The sequence below is a fragment of the Cynocephalus volans genome, chromosome 14 (genome assembly GCF_027409185.1).
Source record: "Cynocephalus volans isolate mCynVol1 chromosome 14, mCynVol1.pri, whole genome shotgun sequence".
Taxonomy (NCBI): domain Eukaryota; kingdom Metazoa; phylum Chordata; class Mammalia; order Dermoptera; family Cynocephalidae; genus Cynocephalus; species Cynocephalus volans.
This window is the reverse complement of record NC_084473.1, coordinates 36,521,483-36,542,610: the sequence shown is the minus strand read 5'-3', so window position 1 is coordinate 36,542,610 and position 21,128 is coordinate 36,521,483. Positions and strand designations below refer to the sequence as shown.

Here is a 21,128-nt window from a genome sequence, read left to right as displayed (position 1 = left end):
AGTGCAGTAATTGAAATATAATAACTAATTGAAGTGGGATAGGGTCAAATTAGAACTCCCATTTTGGGAGGTTCTACTCAATGTTCTTTTGTGTCTTTGCTTTCAACATTAGTTGTCCAATTTTATATAGAAAAAATGCATGTTTGACATATTGTCTGAATTTGGGACAGAACATCTTCATGTAAACCAGCTTTGCAAAATTTTCTAACCCAGATCCCTCTCCTCTTGGATCTTCTCTCCTTCCAATGGATTGCCCTATACTGAGCTAAGACCTATTAATTTTGAAGCTAGGTTTTGCAGTTTCCGATCATCAACATTCTTTTATTTTGCCAGGCTGGTGCAAAGTAATAAAAGATGTCAATCAGAAATGTTAACAAGACTAAAGCAGTTTTGTATATCTCATCTATATTTAGCAACAACTTATGTAGCTAAATTTTTTTGGTAGTATCTGATAGCACTTAGAATGTGTTATAGCCGGTAGGTTTTTTATTCAGACTTTAAATATCTTAAGTATGGTAGGGCAGTAACAGTTTTGAGTTTTCTGGTCAAGCTTTTACCAGGTATTCTCTAGCCTTGGTGCAAAAAAAAAAAAAAAAAAAAAAAGGTTGGTGCTGGTGGCGCAGGTATCTACCCTTGTTTATTTTCTTAGTTTTTCAACAGTCATTGGATAGCATTGCAATTTGGGAATACTGGTCTGCCTCAAATTTATTTGTTGGTCTGAGCGATCACTAGTATGTTGGAAATTATTTGAATTCCTTATTTTTGGCATTTTGATAACTGGCTAGATTATGTGGTTGGTATAAAGCTGTGTGTATAATCAGCAGGCTTATTTATGTTTCACTTGGTTAGCTTTAATTGTTCTGTGTTATATAAAGATAAGTTTACTCAACAATAAATCTGCAGAGATTGAACGAACAAACCTGATATTCAATTTTTGGAAGTGGGAGCTCTGAGCTAAAAGTAGGAATAATTAATCCTATAGCTTTAGGATGGGTAACTAGTGGCATTCTAGAAATTAATATGAAAGGATAAGGGTATGGAGGTTGGGATGGGGCAAAAATAGTTTTAATCAAGCAGAAGAGAAAATTCTACACTAAACGAGGAAAGGGAATACTGGCTGTCTACAACACCTTTCATACTTAAGTAACTCACCACCCCTCTAGTATACATGTGAAAATGATACTTTGCAGTGTGCCTATTTCTTTTATTCTAAGCGGTTGGGACTGCTAAATTATGACTAACTTGAAAAGTGCTGGTCCAGACCCATTCTAAATTTTTGGCCTAGCACTCACTGGTAGCTGATGGGACATGTGTCAGCACTGTTTTGAGTGCTTTAGATAGAACCTTATTTTTGGTCCCCTCACAAAGCAGAGAAAGGGGTAACGAAATACTAGGCATGGCTTGGAGTGTGTGGAGGGTGGTGAGAACTGGAGAAAAGCCACAGAAATCGGGCATATAACTAGGTTTACGGTATGATAGTATTAAAATTTGTATCCCGAACTGTTTTAAATGTACCAGTAGGCAATTTCAAAGTCTAAGGAAAGTAAGTGCTTTGACCATGTCTGTCGCAGACTAAGTCAGATTATAAACCCGCCAACTGTTGAGATTTTCACACCTATAAGTTTACTTTTTTAGTAACATTATCAAAGGACATTACCATTTAATCCCACAACAAAATCGTACTGTTACCACAGGAGAGGAAATGGGCTCAGAGAGATTGGTAACTTAGGTTCATTTCACCTGGTAAAGAAGTGTGGTTTTTAGGGCTGGCCCGTGGCTCACTTGGGAGAATATGGTGCTGATAACACCAATGCCACGGGTTCGGATCCCTATATAGGGATGGCTGGTTAGCTCACTTGGGAGAGCGTGGTGCTGATAACACCAAGTCCAGGGTTAAGATCCTCCTACCGGTCATCTTTTAAAAAAAAAAAGTGGTTTTTAAACTCTTGTTTTTTTGAAAATCAGTAAAGCACCTTACTGTTCCTTTAAGGCAAAAACAACCACATGATGGAAAAATCAGAAATAGAACAAAATAAGGGTTGGCTGGTTAGCTCAGTTGATTAGTAGTACAGCTGGATCCCCGTACTGGCCAGCCACCAAAAAACCCCCCAAAACATCCCATAGTCCTACCCATTATAGATTTATACCATTGTTAGCGACTTGGCTGTTTTCTTTCCAGACTTAATGAGGAAAAGATGTTGGATAGAATGGTAGTTCTGGAGCATGTGGAATGTAGTAGTTTATTAATTGTTGTGCCCTCAGGGCCACTTCTCAAACTTAGTGCTTTTTCCTTTTCCACAGGTCACTGGCCCAGCCTATTTTCCATTTCATTTTTGACTTGGTAGTAGCGTTAATGTGTACACAAGTGAGGCTTCCTATCCCTGACTCAGCTGCCTGGTTCTCTCCAGGAGGCAACTGTTACCGGTTAAGTTGCCTGCTGGACATTGAATCCCTAAGCAAATATACGTAGATATTTTCTTTAACACAAAATATAGCATATTATACACACCTTGTTTTTCTCATTTTGTATCTAGGAGATCTTTTCACGTAAGCAAAAATGGCACTAATTTTTTTCTTATGTTACATACTGTTTAGTTGGCTGGATATTGCGTAATTTATGCAGTAAAGTTTTGTGTCCCTTCATTGTGTCTGGTAGTGTATTGCCTTGGAATATGGAAGTGAACAGTATCCTCATGGAGCTTAAGTTCTGGAGAGAATGTGCAGGTAATGTGCAGAATAGTACAGCAGGGTAAGAGAGAAAGTAGCTGTTTTGTAAAGGGTGGTCTAAGGAGGCCTCTGATGGTGACATCTGAGCAGTGAGGGAGTAAGCCCACGTTGACTTCTGTGAAGAGTGTTCTGATCAGAGGACACAGTAGTTTGGGTTATTTGAGGGCAAAAGTGCCAATACGAAGTGAACAGGGAGGAGAATGGGAAGAGATAGCATAAGAAGGGAGGGGGATGCAGGATGTAGATCACGAAGGACCTTGTAGGCCTTGGAAAGGACCTACTTTTTTTCCCCTGGAGGTTTTTAAAAAAAGTTTTCCTATTTTTTTAAAGACTTTTTAAAAAAAGTAGCAGTTTCAGGTTCACAGCAAAATTGAGAGGAAGGTACAGAGACTTCTTATAGACCCCCTACCTCTGCACATGTATAGTCTTCCCCATTATCAACAGGCCCCACCAGAGTGGTATGTTTCTTACAATATTGAACTTACATTGATGCATTATTGTCACCTGGTAAGGAAGGTAAGGCTAGTCAAGTGAAGCAGTGGGAGTGGAGAAGGAACAAAGAAATCTATAACTGGTTGTGATCAGTTAGTTGTAAACACTATTGCCCTTCTACCAGCTGCATTTATACTTTTGCTAGGTGGTGTTAGTTTGCCCTGGAGGCAATGTTTCCCTGTTTCATTGCCTACATAGTGGGCTATCAAATTTTGATTTTCACCAATGTTGTGTTGAAAAATGGTGTCTCAACATTGTTGTAATTGTGGTAAGATACATATCTCCCCCTCCTCTGGAAAATTTTTATGTGTTCAAAAGTCTATTTTAGGTTCCGTTGCTCTGAACATTCTTGAACTTATTCCACGGGGACTCCACTACTTATACAGTAATTATTTACCTCTCTGCATGTATGCCACCACAAGACATTGAAATTGTGACAGCAGGTATCAGACACTGCGTTTCCTCATTGCCTAGCACTTATTAACACTTTAAATATTTGATGAATGGAAAATGTTAATGGAGTGAGTGAAAGAATTCTAATCTGCTAAAGCAACCATGTAAAGCTGGAACCTCTTTGAGATCTTTATAATCACCATTTCAATTAAAAGCCCACACTTTCCTTTTAGCTGCCTATAAGACTGACTCTTGTCTGAGTAGACCGGCAGAGGATTTAGATCCTTGGGCTGCTGTCTACAAGGTCCAGCTCTATTCTGCAACTCTAGTGCAAGGCTTTTCTTTCATCTGGGTTAACTCTCAGTTCTGTTACTCAGAAAGGGTGTGGAAAATTTCTATGCAGAAAGTTCTCTCTACAGAAAATGTGCAGATTCACCTACCATCAAGAACTAGTGAGCCCAGGTGAGTCAGTGTGACCAAATTGAATGAACCCCCTTTCAACCATGTCAGCTTGCTCAGCCCTCAGTGACTGAGCTGGAGGAGTGAGAATGGGGCTAGTCCAGGCAAAGACACTGTGGACTCCCAGCATTCCTATCCAAAGTTCAGCAGTTTTTCAAACATAAACACGTCTCATATTGGAATGTTTGATCAGTTTCTAGAGCACCAACATTTTTGTCAATTCTTTTGAGCGTTATAGTTGCCTTTTGAAAGAGGATTTAGTGACCTTACTTGGCTATAGCTGCAAGTGCTACCAAAGTATGTGAGACTTTAATTATGATTTGGGTAACTGGAGAAGTTGATGCTTGGAGAAAATCAGTGCCTTGATTGGAAAAGAATTGCACTCCTGTCAAAACTGTCCAAATAGCCCCTTGCAAAGTGGTGATCGAATTGTTTAAAATGCGTGATCATGGGAACTGGCCACGGACCAGGACACATGCTGTGCTTCCCTCCTGCCCTCTGATGGTAGCCCTGTATTTTTCATGTTCTACTTTTCTTAAACTATCCATTATTTATAGACACTAAACTTCCTTCAGTCTTCCAAGACTGGATTGTCATTGATCACCTATGGTCAGAATTCAACCTCCACAACATGACATCTTAGTCTTTACAGCAGTGCTTGTGCAAATATTTTAATATTACATCTTATTTCATGCTGAGACCTTTAGTGATTTCATCATAAAAAAATTGTAAAATCCCACAATTGTGCTCACATGCTGTCACTCTACATGTCTCAAACCATGTAGATTTTTTCTCAAGCAAAGTTCTCGTGTGTTTCTTGAAAAAGAATGGGTTGGTTGCTGCCACAAAAATCAGTTTCTCCAAATTTTTTTTATCAGACTTATGGTTTGACAAACTTAGCCTTTTTACTTTCTTTTGTAAACACAATTAAAATACCACTAACTTCTTTCAACTGCCCTACACGTGAATATCCTTAGTTGGGCTATAGTACACTAGCCTTATAAAAACAACTCTCTCTTACAACGAAGGAAAACAAAGTATTTGGCTGATAAATGTATTCTCAAACCTAGAGGTCATTAAATTGAAAACTAATTTGTAGTTGTTAGATTTCCTTGTGAATAAGAAAATCTTTTTCTTCTCTAGGGTTTCCTAAATGATTTCTGGCACCTAGAATATTGTAACCCTGTGTTGAACAATAAATTTGATCACACTGGTAGACGGGTTGCAGTCAGCTTAATATTTCACCTCTGAGGCCTCTTGTCTGATGTGTATATTGGTAACTTTAGAGTGGAGAGACCTGCACAGAGCATCTTCCTCAAGTGAACAGTGTTAAAACCTCAGCAATGAGAAGACAGCTGAGAATGTGCATTACCTGATGGGCTGCAGTGGGATGAGCAGAGCATTTCTGTGACGTTTCTGCTAACCACCTTGGACATGAATCTGACCATGAGAAAATATCAGACAAAACCCAGTGGATGGACATTCCACAAAATAACTTTTCCTGAAGTCATCAAAAATATTAAGGTCGGAAAGCTCAAGGGAAGACTGAGGAATTGTGCCTGTTGAAGGTGACTGAAGAGACTAGGTATGATTTGTGATCCTGGGTTGGACCCTTTTGCTAAGAAAGACATTATTGAGACAGGTGGTGAAATTTTTTTTTTTTTTTTTTTTGGCACCTGGCTAGTAAGGGGATCCAAACCCATGACCTTCGTGTTATAAAGCTGTGCTCTAACCAACTGAGCTAACTGGCCAGCCCTCCCAGGTGATGAAATTTGAATGTCATCTCTGAGTGAGGGGTGTATGGGAGTTTTTTTGTACTGTTCTTACAACTTTTCTCTAAGTGTGCAATTATTTAAAAAAAGATGTGTCTTTTCCCCTACATCCTCACTTTGGTCACTTAAAACAATTTTTTTTAATTGCAAAAAGAAGTTGTTTGTCTTTAGCAGTTCAAACGATACCCATAAAGTAAAAAATGAAAGTTCTCCCTTTCCCTCTAAATTCTATTTCCCAGAAATCACTGTTGTTAATAATTTGCTGTCCCTTCCAGACTTTACAAATATCCAGTACATAAATTTGTGTTTTGTTTTACAAAAGCAGGATATTGTGCGTATTACTTGACTTCATCCTGTTTTTGGTTTATTTTTGGCAGGTGGCCAGTTCAAGGAGCCGAACCTGTGACCTTTTGTTGTAAGGATGTGCTCTACCCAACTGAACTAACTGGCTAGCTCTTAACTTCATCCTTTTTAATGACCACATAGTGTTCCATTGTATGGATTATCATTTATCCATCCCCGAATTGATGGCATTAGGTTGTTCTCAGTTTCTTATTACCAGTTAAGTTGTAATGAACAGCCTTGACTGAATGTTTGTTTTTACATGTTTATGCTAGTTTTTCTATAGAGCAGATTTTTAGACTTGGAATTGTTAGGTCATGATTTTGCAAGCTTGCCAATATCGATAGAGTCTGCCAAATTTCCCTCCAAAAAAGTTGTATTAATTTACATTGCTACCAACGGTGACTGAGTAGAAATTTACCAACACTGTATGTTATGAATCTTAGATTTTTCCCTCTTTGAAAGGGAAATAGGATTCTTTTTTTGAGAGTGGTGCCAGTAGAAACATACTTTGGGCTTCTTATCAAAGAATATAGACTTGTGTTCTAAATCGGCCACATTTTTTTTTCGTGGCTGGCCGGTACAGGGATCTGAATCCTTGATGTTGGTGTTATGAGCATCATGCTCTAACCAACTGAGCTAACTGGCCAGCCTTAGATCTGCCACTTTCTGCAGTGTTATTTTTTCCAGCCAGTGACCTCACCTTTGTTGCAGGGTTGTAAGGGTCAGACGAAATAATCCATTCAAACACACTCTGGCAATCATAATGAAGTGAGAATGAGCAGTTAATGGAGGAGAATCCTGGCAAGATGGTTACAGAGCAAGAGAATCCTAAAAGAAGGATGTGTGATGGAAGTACAAGTAGTTTGGCGCTCTAAACAGTAATCTGGTTAGGCCTCCATGTCTGCTCAAATACAGGAGGGAATTAAACAGGACTACAGCTCCAGGCTCCCAGCTTTTGTTGCTCAGTCAGTGTTCTTGCTGCTTAAGCATTTGTTGTCCACCCTTTCAGATCTTTCATTGTAACTACAGGGAGGGCCTAAGGCAAAAGAACTAAGCTAGTGGCACAGCTTTAGTTCCAGCCCTGCAGACATATGCTCATCTTCCAAACAAAATCTAATCTCTTTGTTTCTCAGGTGAGAAAACAGGACAAGTAAACATGGGAGTACCAAAGTTAGTTCTCAGGGCTCCCAGCTCTGTCATGGTACAATTCTACATCTAACTGTCATTCGTATATTAGTCTTGAGTCTCCCGGAGAGGCAGTGAAATTCCTGAGAGAACATACTACATCTTATGTATTACCTCTTGAATTCCTTAAAAGACCTAGGAGAGGGCTGTGTACAGAGTAGGTACATAGAAAATCCATGCTGAAATGAATTAAAAAATAATATGTTTGATTTATTGTTGGTTGCAAAGAAAGAGGAGCATGGAAAGCTCAGCAGGCTGCCAGTTTGGTAGCTTTCTTCTGAGAAAATTCAGGGGCTCCTATTGGAGAGCACAGCAGAATCCAGAATGTACCATATACTCGGTCCATTTCCCACAGGTCCATGCCTGACAAATCTAAAGATGAAGGAACTGGAGTCTTCTGAAGATGCAGATTTTGGTTTTATTTCAACTGATTGTATATACAATAGTATAAAATAGGTTTCTTGCTCCCGGTGCGATGTGTAGTCCTCACTGTACTGCAGAAAGCGAGGCACTCTCCTCAAACTAACACAGCTTCTGTCTCCAATGCCTTCCTTTCTTCCCACGCCTTGGCTGGGCTGGGCTTTCTCAACTCCAAAGACAGAGAATCTAAATGACAGATTCTGGATATTTTGATCTTGCACTTTGTCACCACCTCTAAGGCAGTTTACCTCAACCTAATGCATCTTATAAAAGTGAACCTGAAGAGAAAGCTGGCTCTAACAGAGCAGGGGCCAACCCCCTCTCTGCCCCTCAGTGACCCTGGGAATGCTCTGGCAGACTGAGGTAAAGGAAAAGGGGACTTGAATTAGCATGACCTGAACTCAAGTCCTGGCTAAAAGTTCTACTAGCTCATGGTGGGTCACTCCACCTCTTGAGCCTCAGCTCCCTCACTGGCCAGTCATCTACTGCCTCACAGAGGCAGACAGGTCCATCTGCAAGCATCCTGCATGAGCTAACAGGACCGTTGAACACTCTGGGGTGCTGCACAACAGTAAGGTGGTTTGAGGCAGAGGAAGAGGAAACAGGAAAGTAATGATTGAGCGGTATCAAAGAAAGGAAAGGTGAAAAGTAGAAAATAAAGAGGCAGGGTGGAGAGTTGGAGCCAACTATAGCCTGGGAGTCCCAGGCACCACTTCTGGGCTAGGGCCAGGGCTTGGAAGATGACACTAGTGGTTGGGTTCACTTGCCCTCTGAACTGCACAGAGAATAGAGCTGGTCATTAAATACAGCCTGGAGCGAGTCACTGGAAAAAGAAATCAGTATTCAGACTGACTATCATGTCAGCTACCATTTGTATGATTTAAATTCATAGGATCACTTTGAAAGCCTCTACATCTTCACTTCATCTCTGGACAGAAGACAGGCTGCTGAGGGAGCTCCCAGCCGAGCCCGGGACCACTTCATATCTTCCTACTTCCTTAAGCCACAGAAAACTTGAACCAGGTGGTGTGGTCATACTCCTCACCAGGCCTCAGCAGCACAGGCGGGAAGTGGGGCTGTAAAGGAGAATACAACACAAGTTACACATTGGCAGCCCGGCTTGCATCATTCACCGTTAAAGGTATGCTTTTGGACTGGTCTCTAGACCAGTGCCAGTGTGGGAACTGTTTCTTAATAGTATGCAATGAGATAAAGAATTTGAGTCAGAATGAAAATCTACTGTATCACTAAGCACACTTTGTTAAAGCAAGACTTTCTTGGTGAAGGAAGCAGTGTGTTGAATTTGCATTCTGGTGCAAGGTGCAAGCTTCTTATCATGGCCTGGCACTTTGAGGAGCACTGTTCTAAGTAATAGCTGGAAAAGAAAGTAATGAGGGAGTAAATAGGAAGAAAAGATATAGAGGATCTGCTTAAAGGTGCAGTTGCAAAAAATAAGTAGGTATTGGTAAGGAGAAACACTAGACTGAATAAAGGCTTTCAAGGTACAAAATTTGAGCTTCAAAGAACAGGTAATGCCATGTTAGTATCTTGGCTATTAGTTTTCTGTGTTTATCATGAATTAGAGAAGAAAACAAACATGGACTTTGGAATCATACAGACTGACTTGAATGTTGTGACCACAGCAACACTCTGACAAGCCAGCCTGTGGCTTTACCTGATTGACAGCATCAGGCCAGTTCTGGGTCTCCAGGCAGAAACCACAGTGCTTGGGGTAGACCGCTCCATTTTTGCCCTTCAGTGTGCCATCCAGGAAGTTGCTCGTGTAAAACTGGACCCCGGGCTGGGTGGTATACACGTCTAGTACCCGCCCACTTTCAGCATGATGTACCCTGGAGATACAGACAAACCACTTATGAGCCCAGGGCAGAAAAGCAGGCAGGGAAGAACAGAAGCTGGGAAGCAACTTTGAGACAGGAATCAGACCCCCCCACAAAGCAGGGACAAGATTTAAGGAGGAGATGGCGGTAGAAAGATCATGATGGAAAATTCTCCCAGTCTCATAGGTGAGGCATGAGCAGGTGGCTTTGAGGATCCTCAATGTCAACTTCTCACTCTGATCTTAGCTTCTTTGGGAAGGGCAAAACAAGACTCCTGCCAGCCATCTGGGGAGTAGGGTGGGCAGGGAGTAGCCAGATTGGAGAGAGGCAGTTTTAGGGTCCTGGAGAGGCTGAGATTCTTTCTCTTAAAGAATCAGAACTCTCTACTTGGCCTGATGAAACAAGTAGCTATGTCTTATGAAAGAGAAGAGATGCTTTTCTAAATTAAACTGTACCCCTCCCTGGGGCTTGAGCAAGCTGTTTTTCAGTCAGGTCTCCCCCTAGGACAGTTCTGCTGTGGGTTACTATTAGATTCACCCCACCCCCCTTTTTTTTAAACCTGGCTTCTACAGAGGTAAGTTCCTCCCTGGTCCTATACTTGGTATTGAAGGGATATAGATAAAGCAAGTCTGAGATCTTACAGTCTTACTGAGAGGCAAAACACAGTATGTAGTTAACCAAGAGGTTCAGGGAAAGGTGTTGGGAAGAGGAGGGCCAGGATTTGAGGGAGTGGGGAGAAGGTGGAAGGGCTTCCTCGGGTGGGGCAGTGGGGAGAGATGTGAATGAGAGACAGGAGGAGAGCGGCTGGAGCTGGGGGAACACCACTGGGGTCTTGGTGCTGGGGCCTGGTGCTGGAACTCTGAGGCAGACAAGGTTTTTGAAGTTCTTTCTGTCTCTATTAAAGATTGAATCATTGTCTCTGCTTTCTTTAAAATCCATTCATTCTACAAACACTGATTATTTGCTAGTGCCAAGCATGATAGTAGCTGTTAGGGTAGAGGTAGGGACCCACAAAGATGAAGTGGCATGAGGAGCTGGGAATATAGAGAGAAGGAAAGCGTGTGTGCACAAACATCTATCACACAGGGCCGGAGGTGGGACGCTGCAAGGCAGGCGTGGCCTCCTTCCTTCCATGGGAGTAGGCAGGGCACAGATCACAAACCGAGGAAGTACTAAGGGCTCTGCAAGTTCAGTGAAGGCAGAGGTGACTTCGGTGGGAAGGACTGGAGCTACTAACAGAAAATGGGTCTCAAAGAATAGGCCGAGATGGGAAGAGAGGGGATGCTGAATAGTGGGCACAGGGATAGTGGCAGGTGGGGGCAGGGGATAAATTCTACAGAGCTCACCTGTGGCACAGGAGCCTTGAAAAGACATGGGATGTGGTATTTGGTTCCCTGTAGCATATTAAATGCTATGATATGGCCAGAGGAAAAGCTCCTGAAATAGGAGTTGGTGTCTCTTCTTCCCTACAGAAGCAGTAGTAAGTGAAAAGTATCTGACCTTGCACAAAAATGTTTTTCTTTAGATCCCTTCAGACAGAAGTTGTGGTCAAAACCATTGATGTGGAACTTGTGCAGGTGTTTTCCAAGCTCCACTGGCTTCCTCAGGTCGAATGCAGTTCCTTGCACTGGAGCAACTTCTCCTGGTGGGAAGAGGCAGAAAACAAAGGTGTTTAATGCCCAAGTCAAATCTCATACACAGCCTCCCAAAGACCCACTGGTTTTACCCTCTCAGCCTTCATTTCAATTTGTGAAGGAGATGGGAGTCTGGACCCTAGGAAGGAGAACATGTTATTGGAGTTCTCTAATTGGAATATGCTATTGATTGCAAAATGCAGTAGTTACAACATTCAGAGTCATTTAAGTGTGAAAATGTAAAATCAAAGACACACATAATTTCCACTAAGAGCTAAGTTAGATCAAGGGTGATGGCTGTCCTAACGATTCAGTCAATCACCTTGTTGACATTTCTTGCTTTAGAGCTCAAATACCTCAGGGCTCATAACCAAGCATTAGCACTTTGCATGGCCAATCAGACACTGAAAAAATCTTGAGATTAATGATTCTCAAACCATTTGGGACCATTATTAGCCAAAGGGACACTGGCAACCACCTGCCCCAATTACCTCCCCGATCAGTCTGCAGATATACTCTCAACTGTAGCAGGAGATATTAAGAACACTGGAACAAATGAGTTAATCGGGATGGTCCAGGGCAAACTGGGATGTATGATCACTCTACTATATGCCAATTTAGATTCAGTACTTTGAACGAAAGCTTTGTGTCTACAGGAGCCATCCCCGGAGGAATCATAGTCTGGCAAGCACTGCCGCCTCCTTGTGTGCTAGCCAGATTCCCCATGCTTTAAGTGCAGTGGCTTCTTCCTTATCAAAGTGGGCTATCTTGGAGCCTTTTCACGATAATGTGGGCGGGTCAGTTGGGTGGACACTGCAGTATGGGGACCCTCAACTCTTAAAGGGCAAAGGACAGAAGCAACCTGGACAGGACTCCTGTTCTGGTGGTCATAACACACCAAGGCCAAGTCAAGAACATCCCTTCATGGGATTGTAGAACTCAAGGGGGTTGGGACCTGAAGGGTTCTCAGTGCACATTTGGTCCAAATTGCTCATGTAACATATGAAGAAACTGATTATCATTGAACAACAACCTGTGGTGTTGCTATACTGTATTTCACCAACCTAAGACACTTTGATTTTCATATTTTATCAGATTTTTTTTTTTTTTTTTTTGTGGCTGGCTGGTATGGGGATCCAAACCCTTGACCTTGTTGTTATAACACTGTGCTCTAACCAGATGAACTGGCCGGCCCTGATTTTCATAATTTCTCTGAAATCATGTCATGGTTTAACTGGCAGAGGGTTTTCTTTCTTCAAGGTATGTAAAAACATGGTGAACTTTATAATTACTGGCATCTTAGAGTTGATAAAATGTGTAAAAATACACCTCTTTACTCAATACTTAAAAAAAAAAAGACGAAAAAAATCTGTAAAAACAGTTTACCACATCTTCTGTTCTAGTATAACCACTAAATAAGTAATCAGGGCTGTGAGAGAAGAAAGGATGAATTGGGATTCTTTTTTGAGTCATTTCAACTGGAGATTCAAGGGAGGGAGATAATTTCTCAAAAGTCCTCTAGATACTTTTACCACAAGGCAATAATATGGGTTTTACATTCTTCTGAAAATAGAGCCATTTTGCTTTATCACCTTTCATTCTCTTCCTAACTTTCAGTTCTGTTCTTCTCTAGATGCTAGGCTGAACCACTTCAAATGAGGGACACAAATATTTCAGATTTAGCTCAGTTAAGAGAACCCACACCATGTGAGGAAGCCCGCAGAGCACACCAGAGGGTTAATCAAGGCCTGATTCCTTCCTCCCCATCGGCATGCTCTCGGAGTGTGGCAGCGCCAGAACAAGGGACTGGGGGCCATTCACTCAGACACTGTCGGGCTCGATCAATGTTTATTAAGCACCTACTGTATGCAAGGCATATACCCACTGTATGCCACCTACTGTATAGCAAGGGAAAGTACACAGACGAACGAGACATGGAACCTGTCTTTAAGCTGCTGCAGTCTAGGGGAGAAAACAGACATACAAGCAGCTCATGACCACAGACTGTGAAGACTGCTTCAGTAGAGACGTAGCTGTAAAAAGACAGGCATGTGACTGGGTTGGCTTAGGGGTGGCCGCCTGGGGAGATTTCACAGATGAAATTACAGTGGTTGAGCTGAGGTTTGAGGTGCAATCGTATTAGATTGAATGAGTGAGGAAGGTTGAAGGACATTCTATGTGGAAGAAATAGCTTGAGCACAAGGTGGCAGTGTGCATGTATAGAGAAAAGGGTGGAATGCCTCGGGTGGGGCAAGAAAAGAGATTCAGTAGATTTTGAAGTCACCTCTCTGAACCTGGGCTTTTCATCAGTACCATGAAGTTGGATCATTGACTTTCAGCCCCTCACCCCTCTTCCTACAGAGTTCTTTATTTCAGAGAGAATCTCTGTAGGAAACTCAATATATAAAACATATGTTTATGTATATGTACATACATATGTATATAAAAAATATATACATATATACAATATAAAATATGTAGATATAAAAGCCAGAGTTGTTCTAGCTGAAGCCAGTACAGGCTCTGAGCAGCTCAGGTGGAAAACTGCTGGATAAGATGGTAGCAGAGGTCCATCTTGCCCTCCTAAAACTATGGCCCACCCAGGAGTAAGTAGCAGCCAGCTCCTAGAATCTTGCACCAAGTACAGAGAATCCCAGGTTCTGCAGCAGGTCAAATCACTCAAGCCATTCTTCTTCTTCTTCTTTTTTTTTTTGGCAGCTGGCTGGTACAGGGATCAAACCCTGGACCTTGGTGTTATCAGCACCATGCTGTAACCAACTGAGCTAACTTGCCAGCCTGGCCATTCTTTCTTGAAGGGGAAAAGGGCTCCATTTCAGAGACTTAAACGATGATATGCTTTAGTCTTTTAAAAAGTTTTCTTATTGTTCAAGAGCTATATCATATATTTTTTATTTTTTAAACTTTTTGGGGGGCTGGCAGGTACAGGGATCCAAACTCTTGATCTTGGTGTTACGGCACTATGCTCTAAGTGAGCTAACTGGCCAGCCCTCACATATTTGAAAGGTAAATACAACTGTTAGGTGGTTAACATACTCTTTAGAATGATAAGTACTTTTTCCTTTCATGTAGTCAGATAGATATTTTAGGAACTTGATTTCTACTATTAGTAGGGGAGAGATATAGCACACAGAGTGGGGTTGAAATTTCAGGAGGCTTGGCCAGCCACCCCCAAAACCCCACAAAAAACCATTTTAAAACAAACAAACAAAAAGAAATCTTAGGAGGCTAAGAAAAGTCAGAATCTTGTACCTTACCATTAAAAGAATTAACTAAGTCACTTTTTTGCAATGGGTTTGCTGCCAGAACACAGGTGTCATGAAAACCACTGCTAAATCAAAGCCAAAATGGGAAAGGAAAAAACTCATATCAACATTGTCCTCACTGGATACGTAGATTCAGCCAAGTCCACCACTACTGGCCATCTGATCTACAAATATGGTGGGGTCGACAAAAGAACCGTCAAAAAATGAGAAGGAGACTGCTGAGGTGAGAGGGGGTCCTTCAAGTGTGCCTGGGTCTTGGATAAACCGAAAGCTGAGCATGAGTGTGGTATCACCACTGATATCTCCTTGCGGACATTTGAGACCAGCAAGTATTACGTGACTATCATTGAGGCCCCAGCACACAGAGACTTTATCAAAAACATGATTATAGGCACACTCAGGCTGATGTGCTGTCCTGATTGTTGCTGCTGGTGTTAGTGAGTTTAAAGCTGGTATCTCAAGAATGGGTAGACCTGTGAGCATGCTCTTCTGGCTTACACTCTGGGTGTGAAACAACTGATTGTTGTTAACAAGATAGATTTCACTGGGCCACCCTACAGCCAGAAGAGATATGAGGAAACCATTAAGGAAATCAGTACCTACATTAGGATAATTGGCTACAACCCCAACACAGGAGCATTTGTGCCAATTTCTGGTTGGAATGATGACAACATGCTGGAGCCAAGTGCTAATATGCCTCGGTTCAAAGGATGGAAAGTTGCCTGTAAAGATGACAATGCCAGTGGAACCACACTGCTTGAAGCTCTGGATTGCATCTTGCCACCAACTCGTCCAACTGACAAGCCCTTGCATCTGCCCCTCTAGGATGTCTACAAAATTGGTGGTATCGGTTCTGTCCCTGCGGGCTGAGTAGAGACTGGTCTACTAGACCTGGCATGGTGGTCACCTTCACTACAGTCAACGTTACAATGGAAGTGAAGTCTGTTGAAATGCACCATGAAGCTTTGAGTGAAGCTCTTCCCGGAGAAATGTGAGCTTCAATGTTAAGAAAGTGTCCGTCAAAGATGTTCATCATGGGGATCCTAAGATGGCGGTGGCTGCGGCGGTTGGCGCGGAGTAGCTGAGGCGAAAAAGGCGGCCACTGGGCCTTAGGCAGCTGGGAAACTTGAGGACCTTCCTCTTGCCGTCTCTTAAGGGAGGACCGCTGCTGCTGGTGGCCGGTCGTGGGGGGTGACCGCCACTTTGCCCTTGGCAGGAGAGGCTGCCTCGTTTACAGGCAACAGCTTTGAAGTGTGGAGCAGGAAAAGAACTGTTTCTTAGCTGCTGCAGCCAGCTGCCCTATTCAGGATTTGAGGTTTTAGGCTGGCATAAAAGAAGATTCCTGGGAGCGCCCGAGCCACGCCACGGGACCGAGTGAGCAGCCCGAGGCGGCGGTGGCCGAGGACGGGGACGGCGATGATGCGGAGGCAGAGAGGGAGCTGCCCGGCCTGGCCCAGCCCCGTGAGTGACCCCCAGCCCGGCCCTGCTCGGGGGGTGGATGCCAGCCCGGCTTCCGCCTGCCTAACCGGGCCACTCACCGGCCCTGGGGCTGCCTCCATTTTCTCAGGTGGTGGCGGCTCTGGCCCGGCTCAGCCAGGCCTGTCCTCCTCACCCAGCTCGGCTCCTCACTGAGCCCTCCCACTTGCTTGCCCGGCACGGGGCTTCCGGGGCCTGCGGACCGGCCTCCCCTCTCACTCCCTCCGTGGTTATCTGGCGGGGCTGGTGGCGTGGGGCATCCCCAGCCAGTGTAGGGAGGGCAAGGCAGTACGGGCTGGGCCGACTGTTACTCCACCGCACCCTGGGCTCCAGCCCCAGTAAACTTCCTGTTACTGGGAGGCAGATACCATCTCTGCGGCCACCAGTTCGGAAAAACGCCTAACCGATTTCTGGTTAGGAATAGTGTGGTTGGAGCATTCCCGAGTTCGCTTGAACCTGCCAGAGAGCTAACTGCGGGCGGGCACCGGAGTCGGTCTGCGCTGGGGGGATTCAAAGGTGAACCATGTGCTGCAGGATCCTCCCCCGAGGAGCTCATGCTCTGGTGTGGGAGATAAGACAAGTACACAAATAACCGCGATACCAGGAGGAAGGTGATAAGTCCCGAGAAAGATCTACACAGTGCTACAAAGGCACCCAGAGTGACCGGTCGTCTGTGCATAGCAGAAACCTGGTAGACTTCCTGGGCGAGGCAGTGCCGAGCAGGGTCTTGAAGGCCCGGCTGATAGACAAGGGTTGCAGAAGACACGTCCCAGCCCAGCCCAGTGCACACAGAGTGGGGAGACGTCCGGCTAGGGAGGCAGAGACTCAACAGAAACCACACACCCTGTGGGGCCGCCACTGCGTGATCCAGCAGCCCGGGCCAGAGCGCACAAAACAGGGAGAAGTCCTGCACAAGAAGTGGAAGCTCAGCAGAGACCACACACCCTGCGGTACCGCCCCGTGATCCAGCAGCCCATCAGAGTCCAAGCTGACCAGAGAGGTGGCTCCCCGGAGAGGCCCAAGACCTGAGGCAATCACACACACAAGGCACTAGAGGCCAACTGAGCATTCACGGAGGTAGCCATACCAAATTGGCAACCACAGCAACATCTTAGTCAATAGTCTCAAACCGGTGGACTGTGAAACTCCCTGCCACAATGAATAAACATCAAAAAAAAAAAGATACCAGAAATACAAAAAATCAAGAAAGTACACCACCAAGAGTTAATAAATCTCAAACTCTAGATCCTATAGAACAAGAAGCCCTTGAAATGACGGACAAGGAATTTCGAGTGATAATTCCAAGGAAACTGAATGAGATACAAGAAAACTCAGCTAGACATCATGATGAAACAAGGAAAGTATATAGGACTTGAAAGAGGAAATGTACAAGGAAATCAATGTCCTGAAAAAAAATATAGCAGAACTTGCCGAAATGAAGAAGTTATTCAGCGAAATAAAAAACACAATGGAGAGTTTAGCCAGCAGGCTTGTTGAAGTTGAAGAGAGAACCTCTGAACTTGAAGATGGGCTGTTTGAAATAACACAAGCAGACAAAAAAAAGAAAGAAAAAAGAATCAAAGACATTGAAGAAAATCTGAGAGAGATATCAGACAACCTTAAGCGCTCAAATATCTGAGTCATGGGTATTCCAGAAGGGGAGGAAAACGGAGATCGCATTGAAAACATATTCAACAAAATAGTGGCAGAAAACTTCCCAGGTATAGGAAAAATCACAGATCTTCAGATCCAGGAAGCTCAACGATCTCCAAACGTATTCAACCCAAAAAGGCCCTCTCCAAGACATGTTATAGTCAAATTGACAAAAATCAGAGACAAAGAGAGAATCTTAAAAGCTGCAAGAGAGAAGCGTCAAATCACCTATAAGGGAGGCCCAATCAGGCTAACATCAGACTTTTCATCACAAACCCTAAAAGCTAGAAAGGAATGGGATGATATATTCAAAATGCTCAAAGACAAAGATTGCCAGCCAAGAATACTCTACCCTGCAAGTCTATCCTTCCGAAATGAAGGGCAAATAGTATATTTCTCAGACAAACAAAAACTGTGGGAGTTCATTACCACACGACCACCCTTACAAGAAATCCTCAAGGGAGTACTGGGTTTGGTTCCTGAAAAATAGCTACCACTGTCATAAAAAGCCAAGAAAAATCAAAACCCACTAGTATAATAAAAATGGCATTCATGAAGAGAAAACAAACAAACAAAAATGCTATCTACAACCTAAGGAACCAACAAACACAGAAACCAAACAGTAAATCAGAAAGCAAGGAACAAAAGACACCTAAGACAACTAAACAACCAATAAAATGCTAGGAAAAAATCAACACCTTTCAATAACAACTCTTAATGTAAAAAGCTTAAATTCCCCAATCAAAAGGCACAGACTGGCTGACTGGATTAAAAAGGAGGACCCAACTATATGCTGCCTACAAGAGACCCACCTCACCCATAAAGATTCACATAGACTAAGAGTGAAAGGATGGAAAAAGATTTACCATGTAAACAGAAAAGAAAAACGAGCTGGAGTAGCTATTCTTATATTGGACAAAATAGACTTTAAACTAAAAACCATAAAAAGAGACAATGAGGGACACTACTTAATGATAAAAGGACTGATCCATCAAGAAGACATAACAATCATAAATATGTATGCACCCAATGTTGGAGCAGACAGATTTATAAAACAAACTCTATTAGACCTAAAGAAGGAAATAGACACTAATACCATAATAGCAGGGGACCTGAACACCCCACTGTCAATATTAGACAGATCATCTAGGCAAAGAATCAGTAGAGAAACAAAAGATCTAAACAATACCTTAGACCAATTGGAATTGGCAGATATCTACAGAACATTCCATCCAAAACCTCAGAATATTCATTCTTCTCATCAGCACATGGATCATTCTCCAGGATAGATCACATATTAGGTCACAAATCAAGTCTCAATAAATTCAAAAAAATTGGAATTATCCCATGTATTTTCTCATACCACAATGGATTAAAACTAGAAATTAATAACAAACGAAACTCTGGAAACTATACAAACACATGGAAATTAAACAGCATTCTACTTAATGACATATGGGTCCAAGAAGAAATCAAGCAGGAAATCAAAAAATTTATTGAAACTAATGAAAACAATGATACATCATACCAAAAGCAGTATTAAGGGGGAAATTTATTGCATTAAATGCTCACCTCAGAAGAATGGAAAGATGGCAAGTGAACAACGTAACACTTCACCTTAAAGAACTAGAAAAACAAGAACAATCCAAACCTAACGATAGCAGACGGAAAGAAATCATTAAGATCAGAGCAGAACTGAATGAAATTGAAACTCGAAAAACAATACAAAAGATCAACGAATCAAAAAGTTGGTTTTTTGAAAAGATAAATAAAATTGACAAACCATTAGCATGGCTAACAAAAAAAAGAAGAGAGAAGACTCAAATAACAAAAATTAGAAATGAAAAAGGCAATATTACAACTGATTCATCTGAAATACAAGGAATCATTCGAGACTACTATAAACAACTATATGCCAACAAATTTGAAAATCTGGAGGAAATGGATAAATTTCTGGACACACACAAGCTCCCAAAACTGAACCATGAAGACGAAGAAAATTTGAACAGACCAATAACAATAAAGGAGATTGAAGCTGTTATCAGAAGGCTCCCAACAAAGAAAAGCCCAGAACCAGATGGATTCACAGCAGAATTTTACCAAACATTCAAAGAGGAATTGACAGCGATTCTTTACAAACTATTCCAAAAGATTGAAACAGACGCAAATCTCCCAAACTCATTCTATGAAGCAAACATCAACCTGATACCAAAACCAGGTAAAGATATAACCAAAAAAGAAAACTACAGGCCGATATCCTTGATGAATATAGATGCAAAAATCCTCACTAAAATACTAGCAAACAGAATACAGCAACACATACGTAAAATTATTCACCACGATCAAGTGGGATTCATCCCAGGGATGCAAGGTTGGTTCAACATACGCAAATCGATAAATGTGATACACCATATTAATAAACTCAAACACAAGGACCATATGATCATCTCTATAGATGCTGAAAAAGCATTTGAAAAAGTTCAGCACTCATTCATGACAAAGACCCTCTATAAGTTAGGTATAGAGGGAAAGTATCTCAACATAATTAAAGCCATATATGCCAAACCCACTGCCAATATCATCCTGAATGGGGAAAAGCTGAAAGCTTTTCCTTTAAGAACACGAACTAGACAAGGATGCCCACTCTCACCACTCCTATTCAACATAGTGTTGGAAGTACTAGCCAGAGCAATCAGAGAAGAGAAGGAAATAAAGGGCATCCAGACTGGAAAAGTTGAAGTCAAACTGTCCCTGTTTGCAGATGACATGATCCTATATATCCAACAGCCTAAAACCTCTACATAAAAACTCTTGGAATTGATAAATGATTTCAGCACAGTAGCAGGATACAAAATCAACACACAAAAATCAGTAGCATTTCTTTTCTCCAATAGTGAACATGCAGAATGAGAAATCAAGAAAGCCTGCCCATTTACAATAGCCTCCAAAAGAATAAAATACTTAGGAATTTAGTTAACCAAGGAGGTGAAAAATCTCTATAATGAGAACTACAAACCACTGCTGAGAAAAATTAGAGAGGATACAAGAAGATGGAAAGATATCCCATGCTCTTGGATTGGAAGAATCAACATAGTGAAAATGTCCATACTACCCAAAGTGATATACAAATTCAATGCAATCCCCATCAAAATTCCAAAGACACTTTCCTCAGAAATGGAAAGAACTATCCAGACATTTATATGGAATAATATAAGACCACGCATAGCCAAAGCAATGCTGAGCAAAAAAAATAAAGCTGGAGGCATAACACTACCCGTCTTTAAGCTATACTACAAAGCTATAATAACCAAAACAGTATGGTACTGGCATAAAAACAGACACACTGATCAATGGAATACAATAGAGAACCCAGAAATCAACCCACACACTTACTGCCATCTGATCTTTGACAAAGGGACCAAACCTATCCACTGGGGAAGAGACTGCCTC

At 42.3% G+C, this 21,128-nt stretch overlaps 1 protein-coding gene across 1 annotated transcript in view; it reads right to left on the bottom strand.

Annotated features, from left to right (window-relative positions):
* Positions 1-7,768: 7,768 nt before the first annotated feature.
* Positions 7,769-21,128, bottom strand: part of GALM (galactose mutarotase) — a 63,451-nt gene continuing 50,091 nt past the window's right edge. The window contains exons 5-7 of the mRNA XM_063078687.1: positions 11,132-11,273; positions 9,469-9,643; positions 7,769-8,869 (exon numbers count right to left, since the gene is read on the bottom strand). Of these exons, the coding sequence (XP_062934757.1) occupies positions 8,792-8,869; positions 9,469-9,643; positions 11,132-11,273 (395 nt within the window). The 3' untranslated portion in view covers positions 7,769-8,791. The remainder of the gene's footprint in view (positions 8,870-9,468; positions 9,644-11,131; positions 11,274-21,128) is intronic.